The sequence below is a fragment of the Lactuca virosa genome, chromosome 3 (assembly GCF_052849685.1).
Source record: "Lactuca virosa cultivar CGN04683 chromosome 3, Lactuca_virosa_CGN04683_v6, whole genome shotgun sequence".
Lineage (NCBI taxonomy): Eukaryota > Viridiplantae > Streptophyta > Magnoliopsida > Asterales > Asteraceae > Lactuca > Lactuca virosa.
Window position 1 is genome coordinate 13,660,047 of NC_136428.1, and position 25,302 is coordinate 13,685,348.

Here is a 25,302-nt window from a genome sequence, read left to right on the forward strand (position 1 = left end):
CAAATGGCATCACTACAAACTCGTAGTGACCATATCGAGTCCTAAATGTTGTCTTAGGAACATCACCCTCATGGAATCGTAATTGATGGTACCCTGATCGCAGGTCTATCTTTGAGAAGTAGCTGGCTCCTTGGAGTTGAACGAAGAGGTCGTCAATTCTGGGTAGAGGGTAGCGGTTCTTGATAGTAAGTTTGTTGAGCTCACGATAATCTATGCACATCCGGAAAGATCCATCCTTCTTCTTAACGAACAAGACCGGTGCTCCCCATGGTGAGAAGCTTGGTCTAATGAATCCCTTGCTGAGCAGTTTGTTAAGTTGGCTGGATAGTTCCTGAATTTCCGATGGAGCTAGACGATACAGGGATTTGGCTACGGGGGTAGCTTCGGGAATTAAGTCGATTCGGAACTTGACTTGGCGTTCGGGAGGAACTCCTAGAAGATCCTCGGGGAAGATATTAGGATAGTTACAGACTTCGGGGATGCTCTCGAGGTATTTAACTTCTTGTTTTTCGTTGACGACATGGGCTAAGAATGTGTGACACTCTTTTCGCGGGTATTTTTGAGCTTTAATGCACGAAATGATACGAAGGTTCGTGCTGAGTTTGTCACCATAGATAATGAGGGCTTCGCCAGATGGCAGATTGAGGCGAATGGATTTTTCGTAACAGAGAATATCAGCATGATTGGGGCTCAACCAATCCATGCCGATGATGACATCAAAGCTTTTTATGGAGACCGGTATAAGGTCAATGGAAAAAGAGTGGCCGTTTAGAGTAAGGGTACAACCTATGAATATGTCGTTAGTGCTCTCTTTCTTGTCGTTAGCCATCTCGACGGTGAATGTTTCGGTTAGAGGTTGGGATTTATGCTTGAGTAGGTGTTTAAATGCATGCCTGAAAAAACTCCTCTCTGCACCACTATAAAAAATAATGCATGCATAAAAGTTGTCGAGGAGAAACGTACCCGTAACTACGGTGGGATCAGCGACTGCCTTCTCCTGGCCCATAGCTAGCACTTTCCCTGTGTTGTCAGCGGTCGTTGCTTTGGGGCAATTCCTCTTGAAGTGCCCGGTTTCACCACAACCATAGCATGCTTGGCCTACTTCAGCTCCAGGAGCCTGATTGGTTGGTTGGACTTGTGCTTTGCAAAAACGGGTTGTGTGTCCCCTTTTGTCACAACTGTTGCATTGCATGTCACGGGAGGGTCCGTGATGATGGAAGTTACACTTATCGCACATTGGGAGGGTTCCAACATATCTACTGGCAGGTGCTTGAGCAGTGGGAATGGTAGCAGCATGGACTGCCACTGTCTGTTGCTTCTTGGAGGGCTCTTGTGAAGGCTGGCACTCGCGCTTGTTCCAGAACTTTTTCTTTCCACCACTCTCTTTAGGTGATTCGGGAGCGGCTGCTACGAGTTCATGGCTATCCCCGTGATCTATCAAGTTCTGCGCCAGACACTTGGCGCTGTCGAATGTGACAGGTTTAGCAGCCAAGACGTTCCCCTGAGTTGGGGGTGTTAATCCCCATATGTATCTCTCAACTTTCTTGCTTTCCGGGGTGACCATCCCGGGACAAAGAAGAGCCAGGTCGTTGAACCTAGCAGTGTATGCAGCGACGTCAGAACCTTTCATCTTCTGATTCCACAGTTCTTGTTCCAGCTTTTGCATCTCGCCCCGCGGGCAGTATTCAGCAAGCATCGGTTCCTTCAAATTCTCCCAACTCATGACATTGGCTACCTGAAGAGTTAGGGATTTGACCTGGCGGTTCCACCAAGTTAGTGCTCTATCGGTGAAGGTGCATGCGGTAAATTTCACATTTCTTGCCTCGGGGCACGCATAAATCTCGAAGATTGATTCGATTTTCTCGAACCAACAAGTTAGAGCAATGACACCTCCATTGCCGTCAAAGAATTTGGGCTTCGCGTTCATGAAACCCTTATAGGAACACTCCTTCGGGTGTCCCTGGCTACCATCGAAGTTAAGGGGATGGGTACCGGTACCCGATCCGCTAGTGCCGCTAGAATTGATTTGCGACATGGCGGCAGCCACAACGGCTGTAACTGCTGGTTTGAACACAGCAGAATCGAACTGATGAGGTGGCGGCGGTGGGGGATTGTTGTTCTTTCGGATGGACTTCTTCTTCGGAGGCATCTTACTCTAAAATAATTTATGAGAAAAACGAAGATAAGTCCTTTATAGTGGTCAGGAGTCAGGTGATATTGAATAGTGTATATCTTATCCTGACAGTTATAGTGTTCTATCAAGCGATTTACAGTGGAATTCTACTTAGTGCAAGTAAACAATCACCATGAAATTATAGCAACACTTGGAATGAAATCTGTATAATGTGTTTGGCTCTAGATAAAATACCCCTATAGTATTTTAGGTTGTGTGTTCTGTTCTATTGTTCCTTTTTTTGTATAGAGTTTGGTAAGTTTTAGACTTGTTGCAACACCACCATCACTCCCAAACACATGTTGGTCGTATCTCAAATAAATATAGTTGATCAGGCTATATTTATCCTATATATGATTACATAACTGTTCAGGTTTAACAGCAGTGACCAACATCTAAATACTTTTGTTTTGTTCTTCTTGTGATATTATTTCTGGTATGTATGTATACTTGTATACTTCTTATAAAATACTTAGATTTTAAAAGTATACTTTTAGTTCAGAGCGCTTCAGCCCCTAAGTGTTAATAGTTGTATACCATGTAAGGTTTGATATACTTAGTTCATTATAAACAATAGCTCTGATACCAATCTGTCACACCCCCAAACCGAGACGGCAGAAACGTTCGGGGGTGGAGGACGTCATGTGCAGTATCACAACAATTGCATCATAGTAATCAAATCAAACACAACCATTACATTAAATAAGTAGAATATTTACACTTGTTCGATACATAGTTTGTATACATCAAAAGTATAACAAAAGTATAAAACACGTGACTCTATAAGCTCCGTCTTCTCAAAAGCCTGCGGGCGTACCTGTCTACTGATTCCCTGAGAATACAAGCGGTTTTGAAAGAGTATCAGCATTTAAGCTGGTGAGTTCATAAGTATGTTTTCTTAATGAAAACTTGTCTGTGAATCTGTAAAAAAATGTTTTCATGTTCTCAAGAAAATCCAATATTTTCTTTATTAATGAAAAGTGGTCTTAAACCCTAAGACCAAAATGTATGTTCGTTACTGTATCCTGTAATAGTATATGAAAATGTTAGTCTGTATGCCTGGTTACCAGCAGTTGTATTATATAGTGTGTTTTGTACGAAAACCTTTGTATGAAAACCCTGGCCATCACCAGTAATGTATAATGTGTTCTGTATGAAAACCCTGGCTACCACCAATATGTATAGTGTGTTCTGTATGAAAACCCTGGCTACCACCAGTATGTATAGTAGTTTTATTACTTAAAATAAACCATGTATTTGTATTCCCTGGAATCCTCCAATTGTAGTGTATGATAGTTCTATTAATAAAAATAAAACTATTTGAAGAATTGAAATCCCGTAAACAAATTGTTAGTTTATACTGTTGTGATTTTGGTATAACCATGCTTGCTATGACCTAGTGACCTCTACGACGTTCTGCAGGCGTCGGATGTTATGAAATTTGTCACCCCAGGCATGCTTGCCTAACTATAGCTAGCAGTTTAGGTGTGAGATTGTCAGTCCCGAATACATCTATTCACAAATATCACGCTCTCCCTACAGGAGACTCTGGTTATATTGTAGTAGGATTTAGTTCCACACCCCGAAGGGTACAATTGAAGTAGTGCCTCACAACCCTGTATTAATTAGTTTACGTGTAGTGTTGTAATGTTCTCTTGTACTTGAAACTGTATGTATGCTTGTAGAGTAAATATAATTATACTTAAATAATTATTTAGTATTGTACTCTTGTTTTCAGAAAATAGTATTGTATGCCATAAACTATATCTATCATAGTTTATATGTTTGTTAATGTATACACTCATGAATTAATAAAACTGTGTGTTGAATCCCAAACTATACCTATTATAGTTTGCATGTATGTTATGTATTCGATTCATGTATTGTACTGAAAACTTTGCAATTATGGTTGTATGTTGAAAACTTCCCTTATGCTCAGCATGTTACAAAAGGGATAAAATATCCAAATATTCTATAAAATATAGTGATCTCTTGGTTGTATCAATTGCATAAGTTTTAATCCTGTTGAAATCCTTTATATAAGAACACAAAATTACTTTGTTTTTTGCTTGTATTCCCCCTAAAAACGTTAAAAACAGTAAAAAGTGTAGGGGTCTGAAGTCACAGTTGATTATGTGCACATGCTCGACAGCAAAACCGGAAAGATGACCCTCAAGTTGGAGTATGCGGAATTAACGGTATCCTAATGATAATTAAACATGTAATTGTATTTAAATTAGCGAACCATTAATTAAAGTGCTAGAAAACACTAGCTTTTGGGTTAGGAATGTTACCGAGACTTGTTTGAAGTGGAAAAAGAGGGTTTTCATCCAAGGTTCTCGGCTCAAGGCTGTTTGCGGCTGTGAACTGGGTTTGCGTCCGTGAACTAGGTTTGCGGCCGTGAACTAGGTTTACGGCTGTGAACTAGGTTTATGGCTGTGAACTAGGTTTGCGGATGTGAACTGGGTTTGCGGCCTTTGAAGATATGAAGGTTGTTCTTGGTGTTCTTGGTGAAATATGAATATTTGAAGGTTTGTTCTTGAGGATATGAATGTTCTTGGGAGGTCCTTGGGAGCAACTTGAGAGAGTTTTTGGGTGAAAAAGATGAGAAATGAAGAATCTCTCCGGGAAAAACCTTTATACCGGTTGGGTTTACGGCCGGAAATGGGTTCACGACTATAAACGGGTTTACGGCCCAGGGGTTTATAGCCCATGGGTTTACGGCTGTAAACGTCTGGCTGAACGAGTTTGCTGATTTTTCAAGGGAAATCTTGATTTTTCGAGCGTTTTTGGTTCCGAAAAACTTATATAACCTCTAATTATATATTTTAGATTATTTTCTAACCCACAAGAACTTAACGGAACAAATAAAATTCGAAATTTATTTAACGAAAATTGACTTTTGTTGACTGGAAAGTTTCGGGTTGTCACACCTCGGCAGTTAGCTTGAAGGCTAGGCTCCTCACCACTGGAGCATCTGTCTTGCCCTGTCGGCCATCTGTGATCCGCATGGTCGCTGGAGCTGGCGCCGCCACTGGCGCTCATGATACCAATCTCGGGTAGTTGGCCTTTTTTTGGCCCCTCTGATTGCAATGAAAGCAAATCAGGTCTGATGTCTGAATGGTGGGGGTAGGGGTTGTATAATCCTTGCTAAAGTGCCCTGTCTTGCCGCACTTATAGCAGCCCGATCCCCCATCTCTGGACACTCCCTCGTGTGGCCTTCCGCACTTCCCACAGCGGCTCCGGCCCTGGTGGCCCTTCGACCTCGAGTCGAAACCCTTGGGTTTCTTTGCCGAAACCCTAGTCGTCTGCCCTGTATCCGCCTTCCTCTTCCTAACGTGCTCTATGTCAATCTCCCTCTCTCGTGCCCTGGCTATCATGTACTCTAAAACCGGGCACGCCGAGTAACTGACATGTTTCCGAATGTCAGCTCTCAACATGTCATGGTACCGAGTTTTCTTCATCTCCTCATCACCCGCGTATTGAGGCACCAACAAGGCCTCTCCCTGAAGTTGGCGGTAATCTCCGCCACTGTTTCAGTAGTCTGTCTCATATCCAAGAACTCCCTAGCTAGCTACTGAATCTCCACAGCTGGTGCAAACTCGGCCCGGAATCTGGTCACAAAGTCCGACCAGGTCATAGCCTCAATGGCTAAGGCTCCCAAAGTATCACTGACTGCCTCCCACAAGTCTCTAGCTCTCTCTCTAAAACAACTAGCAGCATACCTGACCTTCGACCCCTCAGGACATAAGTTCGTCAACTGTGCAGACTCGATGTCTGCAATCCATCTCCTAGCCAGAATGGGGTCTTTCACCCTGCTGAAGTCTGGCGTACCACATCCCCTAAAATCCTTGAAATAGAGTGTGTGAGTCCCTGACTGGCCAGGTGCCATGTCACTCCTGAATGCCCTAAGGCGATCTTCCATCAGCTCAATGATACCTTCCATGATCGACCCGAAAATCACCGAGGTCGACTCAAGGATGCCTCTCATAATCTCGGATGCGATGAACTCGCGTAACCCATCATCAACTGGCTCTGAACCCGTGCCTGAACCTGACCTAGACCCTGAACCTCCTGCTCTGTGACATGTCACCACCATTCTGAAACAAAACACATAATCTTCAGGGTCATACATAACCTCGATAGGTCTTACACACACTACAAGTTCCCTGGTTCTATCTCAGCCCTCCTTGACTCGAGTACGGATCCTCTGCTTTCAGTATTATGGGCCCATACTACCTTCCACATCTATCCGTACTTTCCTCAAGGATTTCTTTGACTTCACCAAGTCCCTCCCACTACTATTGCTTTCCGTGCTAATCTCATCCTAGGCTTACCCTAGGGTAATCTCCGACCCACTCTCCGCCATCAGTTGCATAAGAAGTCCCTGCTATCTTTCCTCAACTAGCTCGCGAATACCATTACATATTACTAAGACCAGATAATTCTTCGTATGAGAGATCCTACCCTACAATGGTTAGACTCATATGAGAGCTGCACAATAGGGATAAACCTAACCTTCTAAAATTATTTAGTCCTTGTAATATATAACTTAGCGTATTCGTTTACTAGCTAGTTAAAGATAACTAGAACTCCTCAAAGCACAAAGCAAGCAACATTCGAGCATTGAGTAACCAAAACCAAGCATATCCTAATCAGGCCATCATATCACTGACTAATCAGTACTAGCATGCAGTTCAATAAGCTCATACAGTAGGCATACAAGGCATCCTTCCTAGATCCTTTTCCCTAATCTACCATGCAGTTCCCATACACATACAGTAGGCATAAAAGGCATCCTTCCTAGATCCTTAGCCCTAATCTAGCATGAATTTCTCATAATCATATCATATATCATAACATGTATGGGTATCTTGGAGAAAACTTACTTGAGCTCGGCTGATTGTACGCGTCACACTCCTTGTTCTTTCTCAAAAACCATTTGTTTTAAATATTAGAAAAATTATTTTTCTTGTAAAAACCTTTCAAACCCTCGATCTGAGTCCAGACACCCCCGAAGGTGTGTCCGAATCCCTCAAACGAAGGCTCTGATACCAACTTGTAACATCCTAAAACTCATGACCAAAAATTTCATTTTTAATTAAGTAATTATAAAACAGTAATCTGAAAACATCGATAATGTCATCTCATATCATACTCAAAACCCATGTGTCAAATATCTCAAAACATGTCATATAAAAATAATGTCAGAGTACATCTCCCAAAGATCTCATGTGCGGAAAAATCGTGTGTGATGCGCTGCCATCATGCCGACTCCTTTCCCTTCTAAGAGGAAGTACCTGAAACCAAAACTGAAAACCGTAAGCACAAAGCTTAGTGAGTTCCCCCATCATACCACATAATCACATACTGCCAAGCATATCTGGGTGCCCGACCTACCCTGTCAGGTATATCTGGGGTGCCTAACCTACCCATGTCGAGCATATCTGGGTGCTCGACCTACCCTGTCAGTCATATCTGGGGTGCCCGACCTACCTATGTCAAGCATATTTGGGTGCTCGACCTACCCTGCCAGGCATATCTGGGGTGCCCGACCTACCCTCCGGTCTATTCCAACCGGTTACGGGGTCTATTTCACCCCTACCACTATCACATAATATCATATCATATCATAAACATACTGCCAGGCATATCTGGGGTGCACGACCTACCCTCCGGTTTATCTCAACCGACTATGGGGTCTATCTCACCCCTCCTACTACTATCACATAATAGCATATCATACTGACAGAAAAATCATAACAGGTAGTGGCATACCAGACAATTATCACAAAGACAATCATCTAACAACAAACTCCTACTAGTGAGCGGGCCTTGGTGCCTTACACCCACTGCTACCGGGAAGGTAACTCACCTCAAATGCTGTGAAGTAGCTGATAAATCCCCGTCTCTGAAATCACCCAACTCAAACCCCTACACATCAAAGATTTCCTTAATTACTCTTTCATACTCGTAACCCCTTACGGATCGACTTTGGTCAAAGTCAAAGTCAAAGTCAACATTCCGAGTTGACTCAACTCGCCGAGTTGGCCCTTCAACTCGTCGAGTTCCATAAATCAAAAAATCCTGAATCGCGACCCAACTCGTCGAGTCCTTTGATGAACTCGTCGAGTCCTTTCCCATCAACAAAATCGGGACTTCTCATATCTACCCGTCGAGTCCATCCTTGAACTCGTCGAGTTCTTCCTTTTACAGAATCGGGACACTTCGACTCAACTTGTCGAATTCCTCTATGAACTCGTCGAGTTCTTCAGTCTGTTAAACCTTCTTAAGGCATTAAACCATTATTCCTTCGAATCTGAGTCCCATATTCCAGATCTGGGTGGAAAACACATCTAGAAGGGTAAAGTTTCCGACTTTACCCATTAAGACCCATTCTAGGAGAAATGAGCCCTAACCCTAACTCAAAATGGCTTAGATCCAACTCCAAAAGCCATAAAAACTTTAAGATAAGCCAAGGGGTCATAGATCTGGACTCTAGGGATGATTTGGTCATGTAAAGTTCCCATCTTTACTTGCATGTGTGGCCTACATGGCTCAAAAGACTAAAAAGGTGGTCTACAAGTTGCATTGGAGTTCCATGGCCATGAAGTTGGCACCTTTATGCCATGAAGTCCCCTAAAGACCCTAGATATGAAGGGCTTGCCCACATGGGACGTCCAAATCCCAAAAGCCAACATTCTTGGACTAAATCATGAAGAAAACAACCTAAAACTAGATCTAAGCATACTATAGGCAAGATAGGAGCTTTATACCTCAGATGAACCAGAAATGAAGCTCAACTTCTGGATCTACTCTCCTCCTACACGTCCTTGCTCCTTCTTCAAGTATCTCCTTGTTCAAAATCACAAAGAATGCACAAAAATGGCTCAAAGCTCTCGAAAGTGAATTAGGGTTTCGTGGATAGGGTTTGGGACAATGAAGGCTGTAAATGAGGCCAGCTTATGGAGGTTAAGGTGTTTAAATAAGGTGAAAAACCCTTAAAATTAGGGTTTCATTCTGCCAGTCCTACTCGTTGAGTTGAGGCTTATCAACTCGTCGAGTAGACTTCATATCCCGCGTCCCAATCCATCTCTACTCGACGAGTTTGGGGCCTCCAGCTCGTCGAGTTTCTATATAAAAATAAATAAGTTATGAATTAAATACATACCAGGAATCGGGCGTTACACATCTGCAACATTGGAGTTGCGTGTTTATATTATAATATTTTGTTTTTCAATTAATTGTATTTGAAGAAATGAGTTTTATTCGCTTGGGTTTTTATGAAAATGGTGTTTTACCTTAATTAAAAATGAAAATTTTGTTTCTAAAAATGGTACGTTTCAAGTTCGTATCAGAGCCCTGGTTTAAGGGATTTGGAGGAACACTTGTGTGAATCCAAACTCAATCTAGGATTCGAAAATTTTAATAAAATGTTTTCGAAAAATAAATTTTGAGAAAACGGTTGGGTTAGAGACATAGGCACGGTCTCTTGTCATGATCTTGTTTTATTGTTGGCCTATGATCGTGAACATGGAGTCTAGATTGATAATGTAAATTGCTAAGTGTATGTTTTAAAAGTCGTACACGATTAGCATTATATAGCCTTAGAATGATTAATTTAGCATTATTTCATGTTCCTTGTTTGGTTGTGGGCTTAGGGTATAATCACTTATTCGACAATGTATTTGATCGTGTATTGTGTATAACTGGCATGTATGATGCAACCAATAGTGTTAATAGAGACCTTTAGCGATGCGAGAGTATGGTTAAGGAGAATCCTAGGAGGAGCGCCTAGGAAGTTAGTTGCGGCGCATAGGAGCATATGGGTGTATGTTAGTACACCTAGGAGTGGTCTATTGTAGTGAATTCGTATCTCGGGATAAAAAATAAATTTAAAGTCGATTACGGATTGGTGTGGAATGTAGTATGGGCCCATACTACTAGAAGAACAGGATCCGTATGATAAACAGAAAGAATCGCGAGGCTACTAAGGAACTAATAGGTGAGTGCATAGTGTGTTTGAGCACTATGTCTTGATGTTTAACCTTTTATGTTTTGTGTTTTAAGTATGGTATCTATTAGAGGTTTAGGATGAGGTGTTGGAAACCCAGAGAGGACGGGTCTGAGTGATGAGGAAATCCGCAGATCATTGCTGTCGAGGTGGTCGTGGCAATGAGATAGGCGATTTCAGAGATTTTTGGATATGTAAAGACCTCGCTGATTGAGTCGTTTCACCATCACTATGCTGCCGTCACGCAGGTTGCTTTTTCCGCAACCACAACAGCCATCGTCGCTGCAGGACTCCAGTGAGCTGAAACGATGCAGTACTGGGAGTTTAGTAACACGAAGCCTCTAGAGTTAGTCGGGGGCAAGGACCCGATTATTTCTTTGAGATGGGTTTCTAACGTGTAGGTATGTTTCTACACGTGTTATGTCCCGGTGATCAGAAAGTGAAGTTTGCGTTGAACTTTCTTCGATGGGGAGCGAAGGATTTGTGGAGTTCACGACTCAGACCTTTTCACATACAGTGCGAGCCGCATTAACTTGGGAATAGTTTTGGAGATGTTCCAGACAGAGTATTCCCACTAGTAGAGAAACAAAGAGCGGTTGTCATAGGAGTATATGTTACTCAAGACAACGACAGAGTCGATAACGAAGATCACCACGATGTTTCATGAGGGGGCCATATTCTGCCCTGAGAATGCATCCTCAGAGCAAGTGAAGATGACTTGTTACTTCAATATGCTTAAGATCGAGATTAAAGGTGAGTTGCAGTCGAATGCCAGAAAGAGGAAGATCCTGATCCTGACGAACAACCAGTACCAGACCTTGGTTGAGTTGCAGTCGAATGTGAGAAAGAGTGAGATCAAGATGGGTAGTACTCCAGTCAGTTCAATTTGGAGCTTTAGTTTCGTGTTGGATGAGTTCGGATAATTGGTATATTCCAAGTGGGGAAAGTGGATATTTGTAGCGGGAAAATTTCGGATCAGGTTGCAATCTTCGACTATATTGCTCAAGTTAAAGATTTTCACGCAAATGCTTAATTTTCAAAGTCCTGCGTCGGAATCGTTACCAGTTAACAAAATCTTCTTCCGGTTGGTCTGAGTTATAGGTCGCGTAAGTAGTTCCGTAAGGCTTTGTCATGTTTAGAGTCCTAGAATGTTAGGAAGCTCAGATCGAGGGTTGCGATGAGGATCTCATTGACTGTTCTTGTTTGATTGGGACTAAGGTTTCCGAGTCACAAACAAAGGTTTAATAGGGGTAGTTAAGTTTTGTAGGTTCGGTTTACGCCTATGTTAGGCCGAGTACCCATAGTAGTGGTTGGTAGATTGGGAGGGGGGAAGCCTGAGATCTGTTAGTGGTTGGCGGATCGGGAGTAATCTTGAGAGCTATTAGTAGTCAGCAGGTCGGGAGTAAGCCCGAGAGCGGTTAGTGGTTGTCAGATCAAGGCTGTTAGAGCCAAGTGGATGTATAGTTTACTTTAGTATATGTTTGATGTTCTCGTTTAGGGTTTCATTCTTGCATCTGTATGCGAGATTTCTGGTGATGCCGGTCGGCCGTGGATTCCTTAATTCGGATTATCAGTAGGACGATGCGATGTCGGGGAGATCTTGTGAAGATCGAATATGTGAACTTCTATATCCATGATTGATGTATAGGATGAATTTGTTCGCCAGTTTGTCAGACACAACCTTAAAGTCTTTAAGCTATGGTTAAGGAATTAGTTTCTCTCAATGTTGTTCGATTGTCGTTTCTTCGATAGAGTGCGTGTTTTGCTAAAAGTGTTAGTTCATGTCAAGTGATCCTTAGACAATCCAAGATAACCAAGATTCCGAGATAATAGAAGATCCAAAGTTACTGCCTTCCGAAGTTATAGAGATTCCAATATTAAAAGAAGATTGGATGATCCGAAGACCAATACTATTTTGTTTGTTAGTATTTTGTCTTGTTTACTACAACACCTATAGGAGACAACGTCAACCACAATGTTATGTCAGGTGGTTCATCTGCAGTCCACTTTTAGTACTATTGTCTCATGTTGTTATTAGTTCTAGGTTAGTATAAATAGGACCATTGTTTTGGTCAAAAAATGAATGATCAACAATCAACCAAATGGTATGAGAGGTTGTGATATTCGAGGTAAAACAAGTATGAAATGGTAGACAAGGTGACATGGTGGTTTACAAGGAAAGCCCTTGATCCTTGCTAGGATCTCCGACACAAAACCTTGGGAGGTGATAATGATCACCTGCCTTGATGATTTTATTGATGTAAAATGTTAATTACAGAGATAAATGTGTAAATTCCAGTACAAGTATCGTAGATGAGCTAATTGTGTCTCTAGTGTGTGTAATACAAGTGTTATTTATAGTCTAAACTAAGCAACAAGAAGTTCGATATTCCCGAGATCCTCTGAGATTAGCATAGGAACATTGTTTGACTTGGTATTCCGTGTCTTAAGCTTAGTTGAGACGATTCTCTATTGAGAGTAAGTCTTTCATTGACTAATTCTGCACACGTGTCAATAAGAAATGAGATTATAACAGTTATAGGTGGTAGTAAATAATGATAATAATAACAGTCGGGATCCTGAAGTGGCTTAGGATCCTGAGTGCTCTTTGAGATTCGGGATCCTTAGAGGATTGAGGATCTCGCCCCTAACAATTTCCCCTGAATTATTCCTGCGGAATATTAACTTTAGTTTATCCAATATTTAAAGGAATTATTTAAATAATAAATAAATGAGTTAAGTGATTTGAATTTCAAACCCTAATCAGATAGGATTTATCCGATCAATAGTAATCATCACGCAGTCAAATCATATCCTATTTCTTCTGTCACTAGGTTAAATAGGGGTAATTAGCTGATTTTCTTCACCTTACCCAAAATTTGTTCCGATCTTTTCTCGTCATCTCCAAAGGTAATTTCTTTTTCCCCTTCCTTTAGTTTTTCTTTTTCGATCATGGGTAAGAAGGTGACTCGTTCTCGTGCCAACATTGCAGCTCCTAATGAGAATGACTTCGTCGATCTGGGGATCCTGACCTATGATGAGGTCTGTTCCTTTGACAATGAAGACATGCAGTTCCTTATAACTGGCGAAGCTTTTCCTTTTGAATTATTTTTTAGATCCTTTGAATCTTCCATTCAGTCTGATTTTGTTTCGTCTTCTTGGGTATGTTTCCTTGAGTATCCCTTTTCTTTGGGTTTGAAATATCCTTTCTCGGGCATTGTTTCTGAGTTTTTTTGAAGCCACTCAACTCTTACACATTCAAGTTATGCCCGTTGTCTGGAGGATATTATCTTGGATTGATCGAGTGAATCATACCTATAATCAAGAGATAGGTCTTCCTGAGTTGGATTTTGTTTATGAACTTTCTACCTTTTGAAATTATCGTTTCTTTCTTAAGCTCAAATCCAATAAGTCTCCTCTTATCTTAAAATTGAAACACAATGATGGAGCCTGGAAGGAAAAGTACTTCTTCGTGAGGCGTGATTCTATCGTTGGCGGAGATCTTTTGCCCAAAGCTTGGGTCAGAAAGGGTAGGATATATTTGTTGATTTTGAGTATCCAAGGATTTACTTTTCTTATTTTGTTTGTTCCGATGCAGGTTTCAAGTTCGGAGAAGCTTTTTCCGTTGTTGAAGATACTGAGGATAAGGTCTCGAGTTTCCTTGCTTTCCTGCTGATGTACGATCGTTCAAGTTCGAGTGCCCTAGCCTCCAAGAAGGTTCATCTACAACAACTTCAATGGCCACCGGTAAGGATCCTTGCTAGCTTATCTATGTGTTTTAGGATCTTGAGATTATAAGGATCCTTCATAATTTGTAGGATATAAGGCTACTCACTCCAGTTCTCGGTTTGCTTTGGCTGATATTGAGGATGATATGTCTAGTGGCCTGCTTGTTGTAAAGAAGGAACATATCCCTCCCTCTCTCCCTCCTAAGAGGACTCAATTTGATCTTGTTGTGAAAACCCCTGCATCTCGCAAGAGGAAACCCTCTGATGCCTGGGATCTTGAGAATCTTGGAACATATGAGGCATTAAGGAAGCTGATCTCTTTCTCTCAATCTGTAAGCACTTTTCCCTCTTTGATTTTACTTATTCTTTTTACTTATCATTTTTTTTTCTCATATTGCAGACCACGTCTCCCGTTCTACTGAGGATCTTAAAGTCAATTTTGCTCAAACCGAGCATGTTTAGAAAGAGCAGGAAGAGATCAACAAGGAGCTCTTGGAAAGGGTGGAGAATTTGTCAAAAAAAAAGCTGAGAGGGAGGAGGAACATGTTACTGAGATGCATGAGGTCATAGTTGAGGTGAAGGCTAGTGCCACGGTGGCTGTTTGGGAGGTGAATATAAAGATTGCAGAGGATATTGGGAATGCGGGATCCTGGAATGTGGTCGGGTGGCACGAGGCCCTGGCCAAGTTAACTAGCAAGCCTGTGAAAGCCAGTCAGGATCCTGTTCCGCAGCGAAGGAGGGAGGAGAGAAGGATAAGACGGAGCTAGCTCCGGGCGATGGTGATCAATATGCAACTTAAGATTGATTTAGTTTAAAAACAATTTTAATAAATTTGGGCCTGTAAGACAATATTTTACTCTCTTTTTTGTGGGTTTGGTGAGCACCCCTTTTAATCTTTGGTTGCTTTATATTTCTATCTGCGTGGTTGACTTGTTTGATTGATAGGTTGTTGCCCTTTGAATTTTTTTATTAATTTTCACGTTTCTTCCTTGTTCTTTTCCTCAGAAAGGATTCTCAAACTTCAACTTTAGAATTTACTAGGAATCGATCCCAACTTAGAAAAAACTTAGGATAAGTTCTTCAGTTTCGTGGTGTCTTCGATAACTTCTTATGAGGGGATCCTTACTTTAGAGGTTCATCAGTAAGGATCCTCGATTAGCCATAACTTGGTGGTTTTTTGGAAAGGATTTTTACTTAGAAATGATCCTGACTCGGAAAGTACCTGAGAACAATGATAATTCTGTATTCCTTGCACACTATCTAGGGATGATCCCAATTTAAGTTAACATGCTGGTGTTATATGCCTTGGAAAATTACTAGGGAAAATCCCAATTGTGTGATAACATGAAAATGCTATAAACCTTAGGTTTTTCTTGGGGAAGATCCCAACTTCAGATAACATGTCAATGTTATAAACCTTAGGAATCATCTGGGGAAGATCCCAACTTGAGATAACATGTCAATGTTATAAACCTTAGGAATCATTTGGGGAAGATCCCAACTTGAGATAGCATGTCAATGTTATAAACCTTAGATTTTGACTTTAGGATCTTAACTTATGTTCAAGAATAATAGGGTTGCCAAGTCACTGCAGTGTGAAATGATTCCCTTATTCACATCCCATAGTTAGATAGCGTGCGTCCAATCGAGGCGTAGAAACCTTAACTCGTATGAAAGAGGTAATTAATTCTTTAAACCTTAGTGGGAATTAAGTACCCTTATTCGTATGAGAGATGATCATTCTCTATTCTTAGTTACTAGGATACTTGTGTATTGCAATCGTTAAGAATCATAGAACGTTGTAGCTATGGGACTCTTAAGTGTCAAGGTCCTTAAATGTCAAGATCCTTGTATGTCAGGATCCTTCGATCTTCATGTGTCAAGATCCTTGTATGTCAGGATCCTTGGATCTTCATGTGTTAAGATCCTTGTGTGTCAGGATCCTTGTGTGTCAGGATCCTTGAGTCCCTGCGCACAACAAACAATAGCTAGGGGTGGACGTTAGTCTAGCTAACGCCCCTCTGATGCTTACGTTAGTAATGTATGCAAGGAGAGTAAATAATAATAATAGTTAAGGTAAAGAATACATGCACCTTGAGTTTGTTGAAGAGGGACCGATCTTACTTACATATGATATGATTTAAGATGTATAGCATTCTAGGATCTTGGCAAGATACTCCCATCGAGAGTAGCTAACCAGTATGCCCCCTTTCCTGCTTCAGCATCTATGGGATATGGTCCTTCCCACTTAGATGCCAGTTTACCTACACTAGGATCTTTTGCTGTTTTGGAATTTTTTTTCCTTAATACTAAGTCTCCTATCTGTAATCTTCTGACTTTTCTATTCTTGCTGTATGCCTTGGTGATTCTCTGTTGATGAGCAGCGATGCGGATCTTGGCAAGATCCCTAAGTTCATCAATAGTATCAAGATCCTGGGCCAGGATCATGTCGTTGTTTTCTTGACTTTGAAGTAGGTATCTTGCTGTCGGGATCACTACTTCAGTAGGGATCATTGCTTCTACTCCGAACACTAAGGAATATGGGGTTTGGCTTGTGGCTACTTTAGAAGTGGTCCTATCTGCCCATAAGACGAAAGGAATTTCTTCTGCCCATTTTCCTTTCTTTTTATCTAACATTTTCTTCAAGTTATTGACTATGATTTTGTTGCTAGATTTTGCTTGACCGTTGGCTTGAGGGTGAATAGGAGTGGACATTGTCATTTTGATTCCCCAACTCGTGCAAAAGTCTCTTGTCCTTTTGCTTATGAACTGGTATCCGTTGTCGCATATGATTTCGGCAGGGATCCCGAACCTGGTCAAGATATTGCGTTTAATAAATGAGACTACCTCTTTGTCTCTTACCTGAACAAAAGCTTCGACTTCTATCCACCTCGAGAAGTATTCGGTCATTACTAGCATGAAGACTTTTCCTCTAGGAGCTACCGACAATTTGCCTAGTATATCCATCCCTTACTTCATTAATGGCCAAGGGGAGATGATAGGATCTAGTGGTTCTGCTGGTTGATGTAGGATGTTGCTATTTCTTTGACAAACATCACATTTTTTAGCATGTAGGAAGGAATCTTTCTTCATGGTTGGACAATAGTATCCTGTTCTCAACACTTTGAAGCATAAGGATCTGCCCCCAGTGTGATTTTCGCAGTCTCCTTCATGTATATCCTTTAGAACTTCTGCAGCTTCATGATCTTCTAAGAATCTAAGGTTTGGACCTGCCATGGATTTCTTATATAATTTACCTTGGATTATTAGAAATCTTGATACCCTTGTTCTGAATGCTCAGTCGCTTTTTTCCTCTTTTGGGATCGTGCCATTCTGGAGGTATTCCATAATAGGTTGGATCCATGATTCTGGATTTCTTTGAGCATCTTGATTGTCGTTATCCCTTTGAGGAGGGATCTGTGGGTCAGGATCTCTGATAGCTACTATATTCATTGTTCGGTCAGGGTTGTTTGGTTTCTCGGAGGGGTTTTCTATTGCTGGAGTTAGTATATGGGTTATAGGGATCCTCATTTCTGGTGGGATCCTTAGAGAAGATCCTAAGTTAGCCAATGCGTCTGCTTCAATGTTTTCTTCTCTCAGAACTTGATCTAGGCTAAAGTTTTCAAATTTGGAGACTAGTTTTTTAAGGATCTCGAGATATAGTGCTAATCTTTCACCTTTTACTGCATAGAATCCATTAAAGTGATTAGTCAATAATAATGAATCGATGAATACCTGAAGATCCTTGATTTGGAGATCCTTAGCCAAGTATCCCATGAAGAGTGCTTCGTATTCCGCCTCATTGTTGGTTGCATTGAATTCACAACTTATTTCCTGTGGTAGGATGCCCCCCTATGGCCACTTTACTATGATCCCTAGTCCAGTTCCTCTTTGGTTTGATGCTCCATCCGTGAATAGTGTTAATTTTCCCATGTTTCTTTCTTCTAAGAACTACTTAGCTTCTATTTCTACTTCAGTTTGTAGATCATCGCTGAAGTCAACCACAAAATCCGCTAATGCTTGAGATTTTACAGTGGATCTTGGAATATACTTTATGTCGAATGTACTCACCTTCACAGACCACTTTGCCATTCTTCCTGACATCTCTGGTTTTCTCATCACATTCTTAATGGGATAGTTAGTCTTTACATGCATGGTATGCGTTTCAAAGTAATGTCTTAATTTAGTGGAAGCGGTTACTAATGCAAGTATTAAATTTTCAAGATGGGAATACCTGGTCTCAGGATCTAGGAGACTTTTACTTTCATAGTAGACGGGATGTTGGTCTTCGTTGAGATCCTTGGATAGGATAGTACTCACCGCGTTTGAGGATACTGAGAGGTAGAGGAGGAGTGGTTCCCCATCTAGAGGTTTCACCAATAGTGGTGCTGAACTTAAATAACTTTTAAGTTCTTGGAAGGCTTCTTCGTGCTCCTTTTATTCTTCTTCAAGATATCGTAGAAACGTTTGCATCTTTCTGAGGATCTTGAGATGAATCTGTTGAGGGCTGCTATTCTTCCAGTCATCCTTTGATTGTCCTTTGTAGAAGATGGGGATTTTAGTTTGATGATTGCTTTGATCTACTTCGGACTTGCTTATGTCCCTCTTTTGGTTACCATATATCCGAGGAACTTGCCTGATCTCATTCCGAAATGACACTTAGACAGATTCAACTTCATGTTGTATTCGTACAATATGTCGAAGGCTTCTTTAAGATCCCTGAGATGATCTTCGACATTCATAGACTTGACCACCATGTCGTCGATGTAGACTTCCATGGTGTCCCCCAGTTTCTCTTTAAACATTCGGTTGACTAACCTTTGGTACGTTGCACCTGCATTTTAAGACCAAATGACATTGCGCTATAACAATATATACCTGTCGAAGTTATGAATGTCGTATCTTCTTGGTCGGATGGTTTCATCTGGTTTTGTTGGAATCCTAGTGAATCATCCATAAATGTTAACAACTCGTGGCCAACTATAGCGTCTATCATGGAGTCAATATGTGGTAGAGGGAAAGGATCCTTAGGACAAGCCTTGTTAAGATCCATGTAATCTACACACTCTCACCATTTGCCGTCTTTTTCTGTACAACGACCACGTTGGCTAGCCACCTTGGCAATTTTACTTCCTTGATCATCCCTGTTTTGAGGAGTTTCTCCACTTCCTCTTGGATGATTTTATTTCTTTTGGGTGCGAACTTCCTTCTCTTTTGGTGTAGTGGTCTGAAAGAAGGATCAATGTTAAGTTTGTGAGTTATAATGTTTTTATCTATACTTGTCATGTCTTCATGTTTCCATGAAAATTTCTTGCTTCTAGTTCTGAGGAATCTCAACAGGTCTTGTTCGATTTGTTTGGGTATCGAGGATCCTATGAGGACTTTGGCTTCAAGATCCTCAATGTTCAGGGGCACTTCCTTTATGTTTTGCTTTCTTGTTTCCAGTACGTCTTGTGCCCCTGCCTTAATTTCTATGCTTGCTCTGGTTTTGTTGTAGACTTCATCGAGGTCTTGTAGCATTCTTTTGATTATTGTTCATCTCCTATGATCTTCACTGTTCCCCATGGAGTGGGCATCTTCACACATTGCTGGTATGTTGATGGAACCACCTTCATCTCGTGGATCCATGGAGTACCTAGTATAACATTATAAGAGGATAATGTGTCAATTACGAAAACGTTTTACATAGAGTTTACCCCCTCTATGTATATAGGTAGATTTATCTCTCCGATCGTATGTTTCGTCTCACCACTGAATCCTATGAGGACTGAGGATCTTTTGATTATTTCAGACCTTGGGATGTTCATCCTTTTCAGTGCATCCAAGAGTATGATGTTGACTGAGGATCCTCCGTCAATAAGGATCCTTCTGACAAAGTGGTTGGCGATGTAGAGTGTGATTACTAGTCCATCATGGTGTGGATCATGGATCACTTCCATATACGCTTCATCAAAGGTGATCTCTTTCTCGTTTGTGATTGAGGTATTCTTTTGTGGTCTTTCTTCCTTTTTTGCTTTTGACACCTTGGCATGCTTTTTAGCTTGAGAATAAGAGGTACCAAAAATGTTAGAACCTCATGAGATGGCGTTCATTATCTTGGCGTATGCGGGAGGGGATCCTGGTTTTTCCAGGATCTTGTGACCATATTGACTGTTCTTCTTGGATCTTTCTTTCTTTCTTCCGAGGATCTCTTTGAGGTGTCCCTTGCTCAGGAGATAATTGATTTCCTTCCTTAGAGCTATGCAATCTTCTGTCATATGACCGAAGTCTTCGTGATACGCACACCATTTAGACTTGTCCTTCCAGCTGGTGGATTTGTCTCCCTTCTTCAGCCATCTTGCCTTATCTCCAAGATCTTGCATAGCATATATCAGAACTGAAACATCCACAGAAAAACAATAGTCAGTGATCTTAGGAAGCTCTTGTTCCTCTCCTCCATCTTCAAGGGCATTAACCATGTGATGATTAGGTTTGGAATAGGGATTTTATTTGTAGGATCTTTGGGCTGAAGAGTCGGCCTTCCTGTTGGGATTCTCATATGAGCTTGGTGGGTTGATCCTTTTTGAGTCTCCTTGTCTTCTTCGAGTCTTATGAACCTTAGCGCTCTGCTCCTAACTTCGTCCATCCTTTTTCATTGAGTCATTACGAGGTCTTCGTAGAAAGGAGAGTCCTTCTTTAAGCCCATTTTAAAGGCGTCAAATGCAGTCACCATGTCAATGTTGGGGATACTAAGAGCTTCCCTGCCAAACCTGTTAACAAAGTCTCTAAGTTGTTCTTTAGGATCATGAGCCACCTGATAGAGGTCACTGGTGATCTTCTCGAATGTTCTACTACAAGAAAATTGATTATTAAGGATGTCAACTAAATGTGCAAATGATGTAATAGAATAAGGAGGAACATTTAGCAGCCATTTAAGAGCTGATCCTATGAGGGCTGAACCAAAGCCCTTGTATAGGCAAGCTTCCTTTCTCGGTACTATGCCACATGCTCCTCAGGATCTGTAGTTCCATCATAAGGCTTCATGTTGGGAGTTTGGAAGCGCTTTAGAACTTTGGTGTCATCTATTGCTGGAGCAAATCTTGAGATCTTACGGCTTGTGGGAGATGCTTCCAGTATAGGTTAAACTACCCCAGGCACACTTGAGATCATTATCCTTAATTTCTGAAGTTCCTTGGCCATAATTGGGCTCATTCCTGCATCAAGGTTCATAGAGTTAGTATTAAAAGTATTGCTATTTATGAAGTTACTAGTATCGGCATTTCTAGGAGTAGTGAAAGGTTCATTGGGATCATGGATCATAGATGCTCGATTATTTGGAGTTATCCACCAGGGCGATGCAGAAGTTGCAGGAATCGTATTCCCGTGTTGGTTCCTTGACAATCCTGCGGTATCAAAGTTCAGGATCTTCGGCTGCATGACCATGAGTGCTGTCTCCTGGGATCTTTGGATCTCGACTTTCATCATCTCCACTTCCTTAAGCAGAGTTCTGTTGTCCACCTATTGTTGGGACATCTGTTGTGTCATTTTCCTCATCATGGCGAGGTGCTCAGTATTGGAGACCATAACAGGAGGATCCTGGAGTCCTTCGTATCCCAAACTTCCTTGGATGACGACTGGAGAGGTGTTTCTCTTAGAAGTTTCGGGTGCTTTCCTCTAACTAGGGGTCCACTCGGAGAGGGTGGTAGGTTTTTGGTTGGAATATTAGGAATGGGGGATGAGGATACGGTTGGTTGAGTAGACATGATTTTCCAAAGGTTATGAACACCACAGACCCATGGTGAGCGCCAAATTATTATGGTCAAAAAATTAATGATCGATAATCAACCAAATTGTATGAGAGGTTGTGATGTTCGAGGTAAAACAAGTATTAAATGGCAGACAAGGTGACACAATGGTTTACAAGGAAAGCCCTTGATCCTTGCTAGAATCTCTGGCACAAAACCTTGGGAGGTGATAATGATCACTTGCCTTGATGATTTTATTAATGTAAAATATTAATACAGAGATGAATGTGTAAATACCAGTACAAGTATCGTAGATGAGCTAATTGTGTCTCTAGTGTGTGTAATACAAGTGTTATTTATAGTCTAAACTAAGCAAAAATAAGTCTAATATTCCCGGGATCCTTTGAGATTTGCATAGGAATGTTGTTTGACTTGGTATTCTGGGTCTTAAGCTTAGTTGAGACGATTTTCTGTTGAGAATAAGTCTTTCATTGACTAATCTGCACACATGTTAATAAGAAATGAGATTATAACCGTTATAGGTGTTAGTAAATAATGATAATAATAACAGTCGGGATCCTGAAGTGGCTTAGGATCCTGAGTGCTCTTTGAAATCCGGGATCCTTAGAGGATTGAGGATCTCGCCCCTAACAACCATCACCCCATGTAATTCCTTAACCTTTACACACCCTTTGAATCATCCATCATTCAGTTTGTCATATCATTCTCTTCGTTCTTGTTCTTGTTCCTGTTCATAATCTTCAATATTATTACTCTCTCGTGAATACTTTGTTGCTTTATCTTTTCAAGGCTTGACTGGTATTATCCAAACTTTAATGGAACGTATTATTTTCCTCTATTATTGCGTTTATATCAAGGTCTAAGTTATTAACCTTTTCCTAAGATATCTTTCGATATCTCCTGTTCTCATAATTGGTATCAGTGCCAAAGTGGTTGTCCTTTAAATCTACACAATCAGATTATAGTTGACTGAGATTACCTTGGTGTCTCAATCATTTATGTTTTAGGATAAAAGTTCCTCTATATACCACTTTTTTCTTGAAATACACACGAAAATGGCTACTCCTAATCAATCTCAACAACAAATGTATTCAATGCAAATCACAAACAACACGGGTTTCCCCTTTAGATCCCCATTGTTGGTTGTGGAAGAATATGATCATTGGAAATTAAGAATGGAGTGATTCTTGGTTGGAAAAGAAAGGGTGAAGAAATATAGAGATCTGTGACTGAAGGTCCTCATGTCTCGGTTAGGCAGATGGTTAGAGACGTTGCAGCTACGCTTATGGGTCAAGAAGAACTTAGACTTGCACCTCTAATAGTCAACAACATCAAGAAACTCCATGTTGATCAAATAGCATTCTCTATAATAGTGTTTGGTGTTCCACCATCTCTTTTTGAGCACATAAAGCTGTACAAATCAGCCAAAGAAGTATGGGACACTATTCAAGATCTATTTGAAGGTTCATGGAATATGAAAGACAAGCGTCTAACCTTAGTGGTGAATGATCTCGACACATTCACTACAACTCATGGAGAATTTGTAGCTTCTACTTCAAATTGGTACAAAATCGTGGTGAACAACATGACAACGCATGGTGTTGTCCGAACTCCTCTTGAGTACAACCTGAAGTTGATCAATAGCCTCGAAAAGGGATGGGGTAACTTCAAGTCTTTTCTTCATAGTAATGGATCTCTGAAGAAGTTGAAGCTCTATCAACTCTTTTACGAACTACAAGGTCATGAGTCCAATGTTTCTTAAACCTTAAGAGAACTCTCTGGTGGTCCTCTTGCTCTTGTCAGTTTTGTAAACCCACCTTCTCCAAACCCTGTTGTTTTGGACCCTTTAAAAGCTATTCCACCAATTCCACCTCCTTTGTTTGAAGAAATCTTTGACCCCCCAACCTGCAGATGCTGAACTTCGTTTCTAATCAGAGTTCATTTTTCTCTCCTTGAAATACAAGAGACCCTGGAACAATAATAAAAAACCACATTTGAATAGATTTCAAACCTCATACCAACCTCCTCACCAAAACAACCCTCAACCTTATCCCAAACCTACTGAAAATCCACCCTCCTACCGACCAGACATTCTGAATCCAACTTCGAAACCAAAAATCAATCCCACTTTAGTTAAACCCATAATCATCTGTCACAAATACGGTCTTGGAAACCACTATCCAAGAGACTGTCAGGCTGAAGAACCTCAGAAACCGAAAGTGAAGGATTCAACTTACTATGCACGACATGCACAAGAATTAGTAGAAAGTGAGAATGTGTTTGTTACAACTGTTTCTTGGAATATGGATGGTTACTGGTCATTTGGAGATGAGAAGGAAGGAAACTCTGGGAAAAACATGTGTCTCATGGCAAGGCACAATGTTGAGTGTGTTGAAGGATACTGGTCATTAGGTTTGGAAGATGAAAGTGAAGATGTTTAGCCTAACTATTGCTACATGGCAACAAATTAACCATCGGACAGAAGCATCATTCAACAGGTAAAATTCATGATCTCTGAAAAATAATTTTGAATTATTTGTTTGTGAACCTTATTTAACTTAAATCGAATTAGATATGACAGTTACCCTAAAAGCCTATGAATTTGCGATAGATGACAGTGAGAAATTGAACAGTGAGTTGACCAGACTTAGATTACATTTTGAAGATCGCAAGCTTAAGATAGAGTCCTTAGAAAGAGAACTTGTAATAGATAAGGATGAATGTATTATCTTAAATAAAAAAATGTGCTATTTATGTTAGTGAAAGAAATCTTTTGGTTAATGATAATATTTGTCTTAATGCTAAAATCGATAAGCTGCATAATTCTATTGACATCATTGAGTTGAATGAAAGAATGACTCATAACCGTCGTCATCCCTGGTCAAAATCTCTTGGTCTCGGAAGCGAGTTTCCGAAGCTAGTTGCTACTCCCTTAAAGGAACTTCAAAATTTGACTTATATGGGTGATATCCCGAACCACACTTATTCGGAAACTCTGTATCTCCATTGTCATCCCTTTAAGAACCGACATTAGGTTATTGTAACGCCCGTGTTTCCTGCTAGAAATAGTCATATTCCATAATCACTTTGGTCAACTATTTTAATCTTTTTATGAATGAATAAGAAAGGATTATTCATGTATTTATGTGCTTAAGTATTTTATATATGTATTTAATAATAAAATAAATAAGATTAAAACACACGTCAAAATAGAATAATAATTAGGACGAATAACCTTAATGAAAGACGAAGTAGTCACAACAAAGATTTTGGAGACATAAGGAACACTCAAATCCGACTTAGAATGAAGAACTTATGATGCATTGAAGTTTCACGTTAAATCTGAATATCTGATTCGCCTTCGAATGTCGTAAAAAGTGAATTTTTTATTGGATGCTTATTAGACTAAGCAATCTAAACGAAATTTGTAGTAATCGTAGAACCGAGAGTGTGCATAAAAGAACCCCCAAATCTGACTTCATATGAGGAAGTTATGATTTTTCGAAGATTCAACGCAACGGTGTTAACACAAAAATTGAATTTTAGATCGATCGATTTTAGCCAAAACAATCTAAACGAGAATTGAATACCTTATAGACCCCGTCGATAGTTATGTGTGGATATAAAGAACGCCAAAAAAAA

At 40.6% G+C, this 25,302-nt stretch overlaps 1 protein-coding gene across 1 annotated transcript; it reads right to left on the reverse strand.

The window, feature by feature from the left end:
• Positions 1–16,072: 16,072 nt before the first annotated feature.
• Positions 16,073–16,636, reverse strand: LOC145163308 (uncharacterized). Its single transcript, XM_079082146.1, has one exon. It carries the CDS (start codon positions 16,634–16,636, stop codon positions 16,073–16,075), a length of 564 nt encoding a protein of 187 aa, XP_078938272.1.
• Between the last annotated feature and the right edge of the window lie 8,666 nt (positions 16,637–25,302).

What these genes read in the sequence shown, in the direction of transcription:
- LOC145163308 (XM_079082146.1), bottom strand. Translation starts at nt 16,636, where the DNA reads ATGACAATGTCCACTCCTATTCACCCTCAAGCCAACGGTCAAGCAAAA.